Raw genomic sequence first — 15,188 nt, 5'->3', positions numbered from 1 at the left:
TAGAACAAGAAGATAGTAAGGAGGGTGTGCAATAGATTCAGTTGAGGTTTAACTTTATATGAGGAACCTCAAGATTCTATGCATTCACATATCCCTTTCATCATTTTTCTTGTTCCTTTCTCCTACGTTTCCTTTATAAATTCCTTTTTTGTCCATTGTTGTTTGCATCTATAATAGTTACCATTATTTTGATTTTTAATGAAATTGAATAGAAAATAGGTTAAGTTTGATCAAACTATTTACTTTTCCTTTGTCGACTTCAGCAGTAAATTTTGATAACAGTGTAGAATTTTGGAAGGCTTGAATGGATGCGTGTTGTGCTTGGCTTGTATCTCTGATATAAACTGTGAACTGCAACAACCATTCACTATGGACTTCAACAACCATTTATCTGCAAACTTCAACAACCATTGACAGTGAACTTCAATAGCCACTGCTTGTAGACATCAATAGTCATTGCTTGTGGATTTCAACAGCCACTGCTTGTAGACATCAATAGCCATTGCTTGTGGATTTTAACAGCCACTGCTGAAAGACTTAGACAACTACAGACTGTGGATTTCAACAATGTCATGTCCCCTCCTTGATTGTTATATATATATATATATATATATCCTGAACAAAGCAATTATCATTATTAATTAATATAATAATTACCAACGAATGATTATTTGAAATTATTTATTTATTAAATAATATTATTTAATTAATATTTATTATTTATTACTAATAATATTTTTGAAATATTCAGATGAAAATAAATTAATATTATATTAAAACATAATTTTTACATTTAAATTATAAACATAATCTACATATTCTTAACAGTAAACACAATTTATATATTTAAAATAATTGTGAAGATTAGGGATGATAACTGACCAATATAATTGTTGAGCGCATTCATTATGGTGAAATATGTAACATCCTAAGGGGATTAAGGATATGTTATGCTGTCGAATCCAAGCAAAAGGTATTCAACGTGAGGACAGTGATCAGAAGATTCGAGAAAGAGCACTAGGAACAAGGAATCAGGCTATAGTTTGCCCTATTGCTCTGCATTGATGAGCGATACTAAAGAGGGACATCAATCACTTATATAAACTCCTCATTATCTCTGCTAAACGGATTTAGTATCAAAGACGGTCTCAAGAAATCGGTAGTAGTTACATTGGACCAGAAGGAGTACCTCCATAAGATGACAATTGAATCCAAGAGACAATCAGTATATCATTCCCATTCAAGGTGATGATCAGCATTATACTTTAACGTGGAGAGCAGATATTTGATGGGCATGATAACCGAATTCACTGAGTAAGAACAACCTCAAAATTATCAATTATAGGATACCCAATGTTCTTCGGTTTGTCAAAGAAGCCAATCATCCCAAGACATATCGATAATCATGACAGTATCAAGTTAGTAATAAAACACCTTCTCAACTAATCTTCTGTTAATGAAAAGGTGTAGTTATAAGTAACCGATGTTAACTATGGATATAATCAATTTGGTTATAGGTGAAGGGGCACGATTAAAACCATTAAGGGAAGCGCTGAGTAAGAGACAAAAGATGTGTCTCTTATGCCACCTATTCCAGCATATAAGATGACAATCACGAACATAGATTTGGTTATTCCTTCAATTCATAGCAGATTGGGAAAAAGGCCACTAAAGGTCGCGAATCCACCCCTTCATTCACCATAGGCACATGGAATTAAGGGATTGATAAATAGAGGCAGTAATATGGGGGGGAATTGACAATTAAAGAACTGATATAAAATAGATATATTATATATCAGCACATATCAAATTAGAATCAGAACTGTTAGCAAATGACAGGTAGTAAACATCCTTGTTCTTGATGATGTGTCTAATATGATTACTTAATATATGAAGTTCGACAATGTTCTTATGCAGAACTTAATAATAATATAATTATAGAAAATAATATAATGATTATAATATTTTATAAGAACTGATCTGCAGTAAAATATATATTATAATACTATCTGAAAATAAATAAAATGTATAAATATATAGAAATAGTAATTTGAATGAACAATTTATTGATTGAACTACGGAGTATCACTGCTTAAATTCATGTTAAGATATATTTTGTCTCTTAATCGATTTAGTTTAAGTCATAAGTATGTGGGATGGATTAATTATGGTTAAAATAGGCCTAAACTTAGTAGGGGACATTACAAACAATTATTGCTTGTAGGCTTCGTTAGCACTGTGCTCAAGCAGCTTTGACAAATTTCACAGTGATTAGATTGATGGTGGGAGCGTAGTTAAAACAACTGGCATCATTTTCTAGCTAAGTTAGTTTATAGCTATTTGTTTGTTGATCTCTTGATAGATGAAGAATTAAAGTGTCTTTTATTGTAAATTGTTAGTCTCCTTAAGTTAAGGGATTGATAAAATCATTTCTTGAAATTGCTCTTTCAAACTTCTGTTATAAATATGGCTCTTTTGCCACGAATAAGGATAAAGAGAACATAGTGTGTGACAATTAATAATATTTCTGAAATATTTCCTAGAGCAATTGTTACTTGTTGAATTGTGTTGGATTGCTACCATGTTTTATTGCTTTCCATTGTTTTTAATATTTTTATTTTAAAGAAAATGTGTGTTTATTTATTGAGCTTTATTTTTATTCAGTTAAATAGTTAATTTAGTAGTACAATTTGTTTCCACATGCTTTAATTCACAAAATGCTTTGGTTTGGATGCCTTATTTATTTCCTAAGAATTGTATTTTCATTTAAGCTCCTAAATTAAGTACTTGTTGCTCCTGACATAGAATTGCCATGACACCTACCATTATTTCAGTCCTCGAGGTTAGACATTCAAGTTTGCCTTCATTTTCATTTCATTGCATTCCAGTAAGCTAAACCAATTGAATGCATATCAAATGGTTGGTTCTGAGGTGTATTTTGATTGGTCAATTTTTCTCTTTGCATTATATTTAGGTTGATAAAGGTCATCACAAAATTATACCGTTTAGAAATTCATCAATAGGTGAAGATGAGGGCACAAAAAAAAGTAGAAATGGAGACAGGATATCTGGAGTTTTGGTGCAAAAAAAATCTACACTTCACAAGGGTTTTTAGGTGCCAATGCTTTGTCTTCCAAGAAAAAATATAGGGCAAAGCAATGAAAGTGTCATGCCCCCATCAAAGAGGATAATAAATAGTAAAGAAGAAACAAAAATAATGGAGGTCGACACTTGTAATTGGACTGGCAACCCCTTTTAAACATACATCAATTATCAAAGAATAATAATGTATATATTAAAGGTTGTCCTCCAGCTGGTCAGCAACCAATTAGAATATTAATATAATTATTTTGTTAGTCAACAACAGCAGATGTAGAGGCAACGGTTTTGTAGAGGAGATGCCACTAGTGGGAAGGGGTTATCCTTGGCAAAGGTTATGACTATTTGTCCCCTCTTGAGGGCTATATAATGGATCTTCATTTGGAGAAAGGCATCGAATCATATCAGAATTCATATGTAATCTGCATTCAGGGAAAGCAGCCATTTTTTAAGCAAAGTATTTGGTATGAAAATGTGGTTAAGTCTATTGTCTATTATATCTCTCATGGTTTTTTGATTTATTTATTAATTCGAATTATCAATCTATTTAAATCCTTAGAATTACTGAAGTAATCAATTCATCATCCTACAAGCAATACATGTGAGCCAAGGGCTAGATGAGATTAGTAAGGAAATTTGTCAGGGAGATGCAGTAGACCAGTTCTGACAATGTAAGTAGACCACCCCAAGTTGGATGGAATTGAGGTCCTGCCACTTGTGAGCCAAGGGGTTGAATTGTCTTGGTTGGATGTTCTGTGCCCTTGGGCTTAGTTGTGGTGTGGCGAACAGTCTCCTGGTGCCTATTGTGCTTTCCCCTCAAATCCCTAATATGGTTGGTTGTTGGAAGTGAAACTATAGTTGTTATTTGTTTATTTCCTTTTAAGTTCAATAGCTATTATGTTATGCCCCTAACCAGATTGCAACAATTATAAATAACAAACTGAGGGAATAATAACCTAGAAGGCTGACTAGGGTAAATGTCAATAATTCCTAAGCAGCGAATTTTCAGAAAGGGCCGACTCCATATGAAGATAAATAAAATCAGATTAAATTTAAGAAATAAAGATGATAATATTAAACTATTTTAGGCAGACAGAGAAAAATAAACTTGCAGCAATTATCTTAAGAGGGCTGACCAAAGGGAAATATTTATAGATCACAAAATGCAGTGCTGAAGTCAGAAATAAGGCCGAATTCATTAGTGAGTTGTTGTTTCACCGAGTTAAATATAATAATATTATGAAGGCTGCCTCAGTATAAGGGGTAGTGCTAATATATGTTTAATTAAAGTATAAGAGTGCTGAATCCTCGTGATAAGCACCTCCTTTGGGGATGAAAAGGCATGAGAGAGGATATATAAGAGGAATAGAATGAGAGGAGAAAAGAAGGAAAATCAGAACCGCATTTAGCAATAGTGCTATTTAGGAAGAAAGTCAGATCAGATCAGAAAATAAACAGACAGGTTCGACATACAAGGGGACTAATAGTATTATTGCAATGGCTCCTGTAATTGACAGCATAATGAATCTATTCATAATTACTCACTTATGAATAATATATGCAATCTAGAACATGAGGTGATTATAAAATCTCTTATATACTGACTATATGCAATTAAAATTGGCTAGGGAGACAGTATCATTTGAGTAGCAGTTGGTGGAGGCTGAGACTGAAAAGCATGTTTTGCAGACAAGTTTGGTTTAGGCACAGCAGGATTGTGATGTCAAAGGAAGCACTAATGGTGAAATCCGCACTTGAGCATAGGATGGTAGCAGAAAAGGGTTTTTAAGCGAGGACGCAACAGGTGTATAAGTTCTGGGCTCGACTGGCGTCAGCAATTCTTGTTTAATGTCATTTCTATTTTGTATTAAGTCGTCCGGAGACGACTTCTTTTCTTTTGGGGGGGATGATGTTGGCGGCAATATTGTACATGGAAATAAAACTAGTTAATTAAGTTGTAATTGTGTTGGTTAGTTGGCAACCTAGGGGTGGCAGTTGCGGTGCGACGGTTGGCGCTCGCACCCCCTCGGCATCTTTATATACTTCCGAATGTAACTTGTGGGGAAGAACAATGATGAATGGAATAATATCTTTTATACTTGTCTGATATCTATGGCGTTATTATTCTGCATTACGTGTTTTATCTGTGTGCTTTAAGTTATTCACCCGAAAGGGCAAACACTCTATATGTTTGTTCAAGTGCTATCAACCATGATTAGGGAATACAAGGAGGGGTCTTCTAAGTATGCCACCTCATGGTGGTGATCGAGGGTCCCATGAGGCCACAGGGGTACAAGGAGTGCTTCCCTTGAGCTTAGAAGGGAAGGATTTCTGGGACACCCTAATGCACCCCAACCCTCTATCATGGTGGATCACTATGCTAAGGAATCCGATCATAGGAAGTGAAAAAGGATGTCATGATGAAGGGGAACGGTTATAGGACACCTCTCTAGGTACACCACCTCATATGGATGGCAAGGGCCACATGAGGCCAAGAGGGATGGTATATCCGCTCTTGGGCCTAGGGTAGAGTATCTCTAGGGCACCCTATCAAGTCACCTTATTCTAGCTTCCGTATGGTTGAATTTACTCAAATAGATTAGAGATATGAGATATCTTACAATTTAATTAATGTTTCCAACATAGTAGGAAAGATCTATTCTATGGACTACACTTTCAATGAGCTTGGAAATTGTGATTTAGGGCAAAAACTAGGGCATTTACAAAAGGGGACATTACATATTATGTGATTTAGTCATAGAATACTTTTTGTAAATAAGTTATATTGTTGGGATTGCTATTTTTGGGTAAAAATCAGATATACCTCAAAAGGGAACATAACAAAAGGTAATGATGAAACTGTTCTTCATCCAAATGAAGGTGACTTTGTTCTTGCTGCAATGAAAGATCTTGTACTAGAGTTTCACGAAAAATTTCAGGGATGCAAGAATGCCACTAGTCTCTTTCATCACTATGGGGATTGTTACAAAATCACTTTGTTACAGGAGGTTGCATCCTTTGTTCCTACGCTTCTCTACATTCCTACTACAAAGGTGTCTCCTCTTGATTTGTTTTGCATTAGATAAGATGATGAAAGCAGCCCCTTCTTAGCAGATGCTTGCCAATGTTTTGAACCAACCAAGTTGTCAATGGGTTATCTCCTTTTGGGGATATCTTTGTTTTAATCTCTTCTTTTTCTTTGCAAATTTTCCTTGTAGAAAACTAAATCGACCTAGTTATTGACAATTTGCAAAGCTATTGTATCATTTGCTAAGTTATGGGTAGAAGGCCACTCTTGGGAGTTCTACAAATGGATTGACGAATCTTGGATGTCAATCTCAAACCCTTTGGTTTTAGTTCTGTCCAAGGTTGTTTTTGCAATCAAATTTCATTCTTAGGTGGATTGAGAGTTTGTTTGGTCCAACAGACCTTGGTTTTCTGGGAAATGCAAGCTCTTTCTATGCTTGTGGCATCCTTTTTAAAATTTTGCAGAGGTGGATTTTTCTTTAGTTCCCATAATATTCTACAATCTTCCCTTAGTTATGTGAAATTTGGGTCATTTAAAGCTTCTTGTGGAACAAGTAGGAAATTTCATAAGGATTGATCCATTCTCAAAAGATTTGTAGATTCACGTTGTTAAAGTGTGTAGGATCCTTTTGAGCCCCTTTCATACTACATTGGTATTAGATTGATATATGCCCCATGGTTCCAATATATAAATTATGAAGGGCTTCCATTTGTTGTTTTTGGTGCAATTAGATGGGGCGTTTCAAGAGGGAGTGCAACTCTTTGACAACTTCTACTACCAAGATTGTAAACTTGAAAACTGGATTCTAAAATTTGGAAAGGTAGATGTAGATTTCATTTGGAGGAACCATGGCTAGTTAATGTTGGATAAATCTAAGGATGCTAGGCTTTCTTCCTTGATGCATGGAATAGAGGCTAGGGCAAATGGGATCCTTCAAAAGAATGTGTGTGTGGGAGTCCTCTCTCAAGCAAGGAAGGGAAGGATATGAATATCATGGATTCTCTAGACTACAATGACTTTGAGGATGAAACAATAATGAACTATGTCTTGAGAGTTAAGTGAGTGTAGAAGTCCAGGATTGAGAAAACAAGGGTAGAGATTGATTTTGGTAATTAGGAATTTATGGATTAGTTTCTATGGTCGAGTGTTGGTACTTGTACAAAACCTTCTTTTTAGCCTCCTTTTGCTAGTTAGTTATTAGTTAATCTTTGAGTTTGCTTCATGTTCAAATCAAGTGTTGTCCTTTCCTTAGTTCATGTAGGAGTTTGTATCATCATGGTTCTTTTGACTAACAATTTTGTAGTGTAAAGAGGATTGTTTCAAGCTGGTAAGGAGGAAATAAATGTTGATGCTCAAGAAATCCACTCAAAATGTGGCAAAGGGTTGATATTCCTTCACCCAAGGCATGCTAAGAATTTTAAGGTAGGTGAGGCGCACAATTTGGGTGGCAATTGCACAAGGAAAATTGCAAATGGTGTTAAACTTACCAAGAAGCCACACCTAGCCAATACGAGGACCTAAGCAACAATTGGGTTTTAAACTATAGTGTCTCAACAATGACAAAATCATGTCTGGGATTAAAAAAATGTCAAGGACACAAGAAAAAGGTACCTAAGATTGTAAGAGATTTACTAATCCAACTAGGTAAAAGACATTTGGAAACATTTGAGTAGATGCCATCATATCTCTCCTAAGCAAGTCTTGTCCATGTTAGTATAACAAATCATACTCAAAACTCCACACGATCCTACCATCACTCATCTAGATTCACTGATTTAATATTTATTGCCCTCCTACTATTCCTTTACCTCCATATGGACCAAGTTTGGTTGATGATTATGCTAGAAAGTGTCTTGTGAACATTCACAAGTCATGTCAAGATGATTGCGGTAGAGGCGAAATGGGTCTCAACAACCTATTTAATAATTAATAATTAAATAATAAAAAATAAACTTTAAGTAGAATACACAATCAAATTACGACTTAAGTTACTAATTTAAAAAAAATAAATTTTCAGGTAACTAAAGTTAAAGTAAAATATAATATTATATTTTTAATTTACCTTCAATAGCTCCAATTTTGAAAATGATCTAAATATGTGTCATGTTCCCGTCATGACAAACATAATCGATCAAAGAAAATTGCCTTGATTCAAGACTTAGTAATATTCTAAAGGTTTAGTACCAACCGGACTGCAATAGGGAAGGATTGACTAGCCAATGTTCATGATTCAGGAACATAACATTTTCTGTAAATCGTTAAATCCTCTCCTAGATAACAGTGATCACATTGTTAATAAAATGGTCTGCTAATATGGGCCGGTTAGCATAAGGCTAAGGGACATTTCATTAGTTACTAAAGGTAAGTGAGTGGTTACAAAGGGGCAGTGGTCAAATAAGGAAGATTCACCTTTCCTACAAGCAGATGCAACTGCAGGAAGTGACATGACTTCTCATTACCGTTGAAGGAATACATATACAACTCATTTGACCACTCCAAGGGGAAGGAAGGAAGGAGGGAACTTCTCATATACACAGCAGCAACAAACATCAACATATAAAATAAATTATCACTGTGGAACAAGAGGATAGCTTGCATTCTCCATGTGAAAGCAACATCAACCAAGAAGCATTCCAATTAAGGAAACACAATGATTAATATTTAGACCATGGAATCATCAATTAGAGTCCGTCATCATTCAATAATAGATCTTGAGGATCATTGACTGAGGATCAAGCACAGCAGTCATCGGCAAGAAGCAAACTAAAAAATCGGGAATATTACACCAATTACAATCATCAGATCAGAAGCAATTACAGGAGTTAAACAATAAAATAGTATACAGATCGGGCATAGAAAAGCAACAGACCCTTGGTTATTTCATAACTGTTATTACCAGCATCTAGTAATCTAACAATTGCTCTTGTGGTATTAATATTATCTATACATTATTTATCAATCAACTTTCTGTTATATATATCTACGATAAGATATAAAATGCGTATGGCAAAAATCTGCTTGTAAACCCCCATCATGTATAGAAGGAAGGAGGTGCAAGGAAGGGAGAAATCATGAGGGTTGCCATCTAGGTAGGATACACCGAGTGGATGTCCATGTTGCCCACCATCAGGGACAAGAGGGCCAAAGCTCCGCTCTTGGGCTTAGATAGGACAATCGAGGAACTTCCATTACGATCCCTGCTTAACTCTATAATGGTGGCTATTAATCTTAGGAGATGAAGCATGGATAGGGATAGCAGGTACAAGCACCCCACTAGGTAGAATACCTTGAGTGGATGTCCATGTTGCTTGCCATTGGGGCCAAGAGGGCCAAAGTTCCACTCTTGGGCTTAGTGTGGGATGGCTTCAAGCGGACCTATCATGCTTCTTCTCTAACACCATAATGTGTTTGAAGTGATGTTATAGATATTATATGAATATCATGTGTTATGGACTAACCCTAATAATGGATATATATTATATGTGTATATGTTTCTTATGTTATGATTGCAGGATTTGATTCCAGGATCACATTATTTTAAGAGATATTTTACTTGGTAAAGATGTAACCCTAACCCTAATTTGTTGCAATGGTGATTTTAGGGCACACTTTAGGACAATTAGGAAGAAGACATTTCAATTGGTATTAGAGCACTATTCCTGCTAGCCTATGGGACAAACCTACTAAACTGCCATACAATTAGGGTTAACATTGCACTCGTATATGTGTGTGCCTTCCAAATGTATGCTTCATGCCTGGTGTGTATTGATATGGCTTCATGTCCTATGTGTATTTATACTTCATGCCTTATGTGTACACTTCATGTTTTATGTGTACTATTTCATGCCTTATGTGGATGCTTAATGCCTTGCATATTGCTTCATACCTTACATGTATATATGCTTCATGCCTTGAGTGTATTTATGTATATTGCTTCATGCTTTACATGTATGCTACTTCATACTTCATGTGTATACTTTATGCTTTATGCACTACACGTATGCTTCAAGCCTTAAGTGTATTCATGTGCATACTCCATGCTTTATTCATGTGTATGTTTCATGCCTTAAGTTTATTCATGTATACTTCATTCTTTATGCGCTGCGTGTATTCACATGTATGCTTCATGCCTTAAGTGTATTTATGTGTATAGTGTGCTTCGTATATTCTTTGTTTGATGGGCCACCTTGGGTTTGGTTGGGTCCGCTTGGATCCTTTGTAGGTTTGCTTGGGTCCGCTTGGATCCTTTGTAGGTTTGCTTGGGTCTGTCCTAGACATACCCACCTCCTTAGATGCATGTCTTGTCTGTATCCACAAGCAAACCAAACCAGATCGTGGATCCGATTTGAAAAAGACTTGAATGAGATTGGTCCCTTGGAGGATCTAGTAACATAGCTTTTCATCCATGTAGGAAGAAACCTATGGAGGGTTTTCTAATCTAAGATAGCAACTATTCTCCTCCTTGATCAGCAAGTTGGGCTTGAAGAAGATTTTCTTGGTGCAAAGAGATGTAATTTTTCTTCTTTATAGATCTAGTTGTTTTCTAGTGAAGATTTTGAGTGAATTATATGAAGTAGGGAAGAAAATACAATTACAACTAGTAATGCATTGCCTAGGAGAAGGATATAACTATAGATGTTAATCAACGATGAGGTTTATACAAGGTTGAGTAGGAGATCTAGAAGGAAACACACTAACATTATAGGTAGGGAGAGCATAAAAATGTCTAGGAAGGGTAGCCAAAACTAATTTATATGTAAAAAGGTCTTAGACATGCTATATGTAAAGGATGGTAGAATGCAACGTGTAGTGTAGAACCAATTTGGAGGAATCTTGATCTTCATTGGTGGAATGACAAAGTAGGATTCAACACTTTCATATAATATCTATGATCTATGTCAAAGGAGAAATTGTAGGTCCTGACCTAGCTAGCATGTCTACTTGCCATATGTGGTTCCCTTATTGAAATAAGTGAGCCTTTTCAAGTTAACTTATAATAGATACAAATTTTATGGGCCACATCATTTTTTTGCTTTCACAATAATCAATATTTTCAAAACATACACGATAGCTCTTTTCTTATTGTTTTAATTATTCATAGTAACTTTGCATACCAATATTTATGAAGTGATCAACCTTGTCACTGTCATTTTCAAGTTATTTCCAACTTATGGCTTAAAGTTCATTCAATATGCAACATTCATTGCCCATCTTATAGAGATAGTAGGTTCTATCTAGTTTGCCATCATCTTAGTTGATTGTTATGTATTGCTATTTGCAATTCCAAAACAATAATGAATTGCAAGCCTTGGCCAAACTCATACATATGTGGATATTGCCTATATTTTGTAGTAATAATTGTTAATAGCTATATTTTGAAAGAGATGAGCTTTGGTGGTAAAATATTGTGGCTTCCAAATAGGAGCCCTAGATAAAAATACACAGGAAGCACATTAAAGCTTAGAAATTGGCTTAAATGCCATGTTCAACATAGTGGATGTGATGCTCCCAACAAATGAGGCTGGTTAAAGTCTTGGGTCAATGTGATGTTAGGGATGCCTTTTGGTTGTGGAAATTAATCCAAAGGACAAGCTGTAAGAGGAATTCACCAATATTTTTTTTTATTAAGAACACTAGTCATTTTGGCATTGTAAGGAGTATGACAAATAACATATTTAGTTGGATTGACGAAACTTTCCATTAGAGACAAAGATCTTTGATGAAATTTCAGTTCTCAAATTTTCAGTCATCAAACATTCGATTAGCAATTGATGGAGGATTATAACTTGTCATTATTACTAAATCACCATTCAACACTAAATGTTATTTCTCCCTTTTCAATATATAAGCAAAAATAAATCCTTTACATGTATGCCCTTATAAAAATCTTAAAAAAATGTACCACGATTTTTTAAATTGTTTTGCATGTTGGAGATGATAAAAACAGAGGCAATTATTTGGTAAAATCTAGATTCCTGCCAGCCAAATGATTAAATAAATCCCATCCATCAAGCAGATCCAGCACTTGAAATGCAAAAGAGAAATATTTATGGGAATCAAAGGAGAGTTATATTTGTATATTTGGAACGGACAGCCCTTGTTTGTTCACCCACATCAGATGTTGACCAGATATTGATTCACTGCTGTGAATCGTCAAGCCCGAATTATAAGGCAGAAATCTCCAAGTCAGACCAAAGAAATTCATACTTGGGCCATGAGTCTCCACAATTCGCAGACAGACTTATTTTGAAAGGTGGATATCTACTTCTTGTTTCTAGGATCTTCTCAACATCCACACGTATGCAGAAATTATATGACTTAGCCAAACCATGCCTTATGCTATTATGTTCAGTCTCATATTCAGCAATGATTTATGGTTTATACTCTCATGTCCAGTCTCACATTCAGCAGCAATTTATGGCTCAGTTTTTTCCAGCAAAGCAGGTACCATAGATGACTGGCACACATTTATTGGCTATTCACAAGCACACAATATCATGCCCTTTGGATTCATCTCATGCTGCAAGAAAAGTTTTGTCACCCTCATAGAAAGGCTTCAAACCCTCACACTGGTCAATACTTGTGCTTTGATACCATGATGAAAATTGTAAAATCTAAATCATAATGCTCTCATAGAAGTCACCAAAATGTAATTATAAATTTATAATATTAATTCTTAAGGGTTTTACAATATATAATGCATATTCTTATAAAGCATTGCATTCTCTGGCAAGTGACAACCACCCCAAATTCCCTAAACTACCTTACAGGAAACTTACTCCCAACTAATTATTTATTTAAAATAGTGCTAAGTCACTAAGATGATTTTAAAATGTAAACCTAAATTTATCCAACACTCTTGAGAAGGCCAAATAATATTCTTCAATAAATTATTTGAACACATAGGAAATGACTTTTATGTATGCGATTGGATTCATACTTTGATGTGGAAATGGTACATTAAACAATTTCTTTAAACAAGCAAGTAAAAATTCTTGTACAGGTCACATAGCTGAAGGTGTTCATTGAGAACATCAAGAAGTGAGTCATTATCTGCTTGAAAGGAAAACGTTTTGTGAAAGATAAAAGCACAAAATATCAAGGGGGAGTAGTGATCTTGAAGGATGGATGAATATCTTTGGCAACATATACTCCAAGGTTTAGCTAGAATGTTGAAAGAATCAATAAGAGAAATGGAGTAAACTAAGGTAGACATGGTGAAAAAGAAAGGCTTCTATAAGGCATCTGAATAATTTAAACATAGGATGCCTGTCTTGTTGTGTCTGTGCACTAATGATTAGCCTGTATATAAACATTAAAATTATTAATTTTTGCTGCCCAGTTTTGGGAAAAGACCTTCCAAATATCATAACATATAAAACAATTTGCCATCTACTGTATGTTTTCTTTACCTCAGCTTGCATGCTGTTACAAAAGTTTTGATCATTATTTTAACTCTTTTTCCCCATTAGCAATATGCGTGGTTGGATGTATGTTGCATTCTTTGGGAGCATTTATACTAAAAGGATGAATCTTGATGATTTTCTTTATCAACAGGTTTGAAGAATTTACAAGTTTGATATTTGGAGGACTGCACAATGGGCATCTCTGGGAAGTGGTTTAAGACGCTGGTTGGCCTTGGAAAGCCTAAAGCACATCCATCAGAGAAGCGTGGAAATGTAAACAGTTCAAACTCTATTTTGCATCTAAAAAAGAAAAATTCTTGATTTCTTCTTTGTTTTGGCTTTATATTATAATATTGTTGGAACAGGGAGTCCTCTGGTTTCACATCGCATGATCATAAAATTGGCTGCTTTCTAAATTCTTGTACTTTTTAATACGGCATTACTTATTATTTGCTTTATTAAACAATCTGAATGGAAGTTGATTCTTTGATCTAGTAAATGTTAATCATAGATTTCTTAAACAGGCACTCTACAATCGGATGCATGTAGAACATGTTACTTTTGAAAGTAATTGATGATAATTTTTTTATGATGAATCAAAAAGCTTCATTCTTTAGCTCTTTTTTACAGACAACCATTTTTGTTTCTTTTTGGATGAATGCCATATTAGTTTCCGATCTTGACCTGTGCTAAGATATGTAAAATTACTTTGACTGGGTACCATCTCGGACTGTAACAGTAGATATATTTAGCATGAAAATGTTGGCTTCAATGAATTGGGATTTTTTCTCTAATCAAAGTTTATTTTTTATCTTCTAAAATATTTAAAGAACACCTCAGTACAGACATGTGAAGTTTGCATGCAACAGGGCATCCTTCTGATCTCAAATATGTTCTACACAAAATTTTCCTTTTTCCTGTACTGTCTAGTTAATTACTTGCTGGTCCTTGTGTCTTGAACTGATTTCTTACCCCCCTTGTAGAATGGGCATACTTAAATAAGGGGTCAATGGGGTCTATGAACAACCTCAGATGGCCCTCTATCACCAATGCCATTTTTATCAACTGCAATTCTTAACCCCTTTCTTCAGGGCTTGGGGTGTTAAATTCAGGATAAAATTATTTCTTTCTTCATCTTACTTCAATGTTATCATATAATGAAATTGTTGTCTTATCTTGAAAAAATATGGACTCTTTTCCATCAAGATGATTTACTCTGAGCTTGGTCAGGTACAAGTCTTCAGGCATTGTGTTATGTGATCTAATGGAAAAGGTTTTTCAAATGTTATAGAAGGTCCCAAATCTTTTTCCATATATTCTGAGATTCTGGTATTTGATTTTCATAACTTTATATCATTAAAGTTCAAAATCTTGTCCAAAATTTCATCTTGATAAATAACATTATAGGTAACCATAAAATATGATCTCTAGCTTAATATACACGAGGCTTTCATGTGAATGGTTGCCAAAAGAATGGGAGGACACTCTTATATGTTTTTCAACCAGGACTTTCAAGTCGGAATGCTAGGTGATATGACTTGTATTTTAAATGGATCTTCTCATTGCACACTAATTCAAGGTTTCTAATTCAATATAATTGTTTTTCATTATTTTTCTGTGATAATATCAGGCATTTTCAAAGCCTGTTAATTGAA

At 34.8% G+C, this 15,188-nt stretch overlaps 1 protein-coding gene across 2 annotated transcripts in view; it reads left to right on the top strand.

Annotated features, from left to right (window-relative positions):
* LOC131051638 (protein IQ-DOMAIN 5) overlaps window positions 1-15,188 on the top strand; it is a 104,342-nt gene that overhangs the window by 10,144 nt on the left and 79,010 nt on the right. For both annotated transcript variants that reach the window (XM_057986305.2, XM_057986237.2), the window contains exon 2: window positions 13,685-13,806. In XM_057986305.2, the coding sequence (XP_057842288.1) occupies window positions 13,726-13,806 (81 nt within the window). In that variant the 5' untranslated portion in view covers window positions 13,685-13,725. The remainder of the gene's footprint in view (window positions 1-13,684; window positions 13,807-15,188) is intronic.

This window comes from Cryptomeria japonica, chromosome 2, assembly GCF_030272615.1.
Source record: "Cryptomeria japonica chromosome 2, Sugi_1.0, whole genome shotgun sequence".
NCBI classification, from domain to species: domain Eukaryota; kingdom Viridiplantae; phylum Streptophyta; class Pinopsida; order Cupressales; family Cupressaceae; genus Cryptomeria; species Cryptomeria japonica.
Note: the sequence above shows the minus strand (reverse complement) of the source record. Positions and strands in the feature narration are given on the sequence as shown.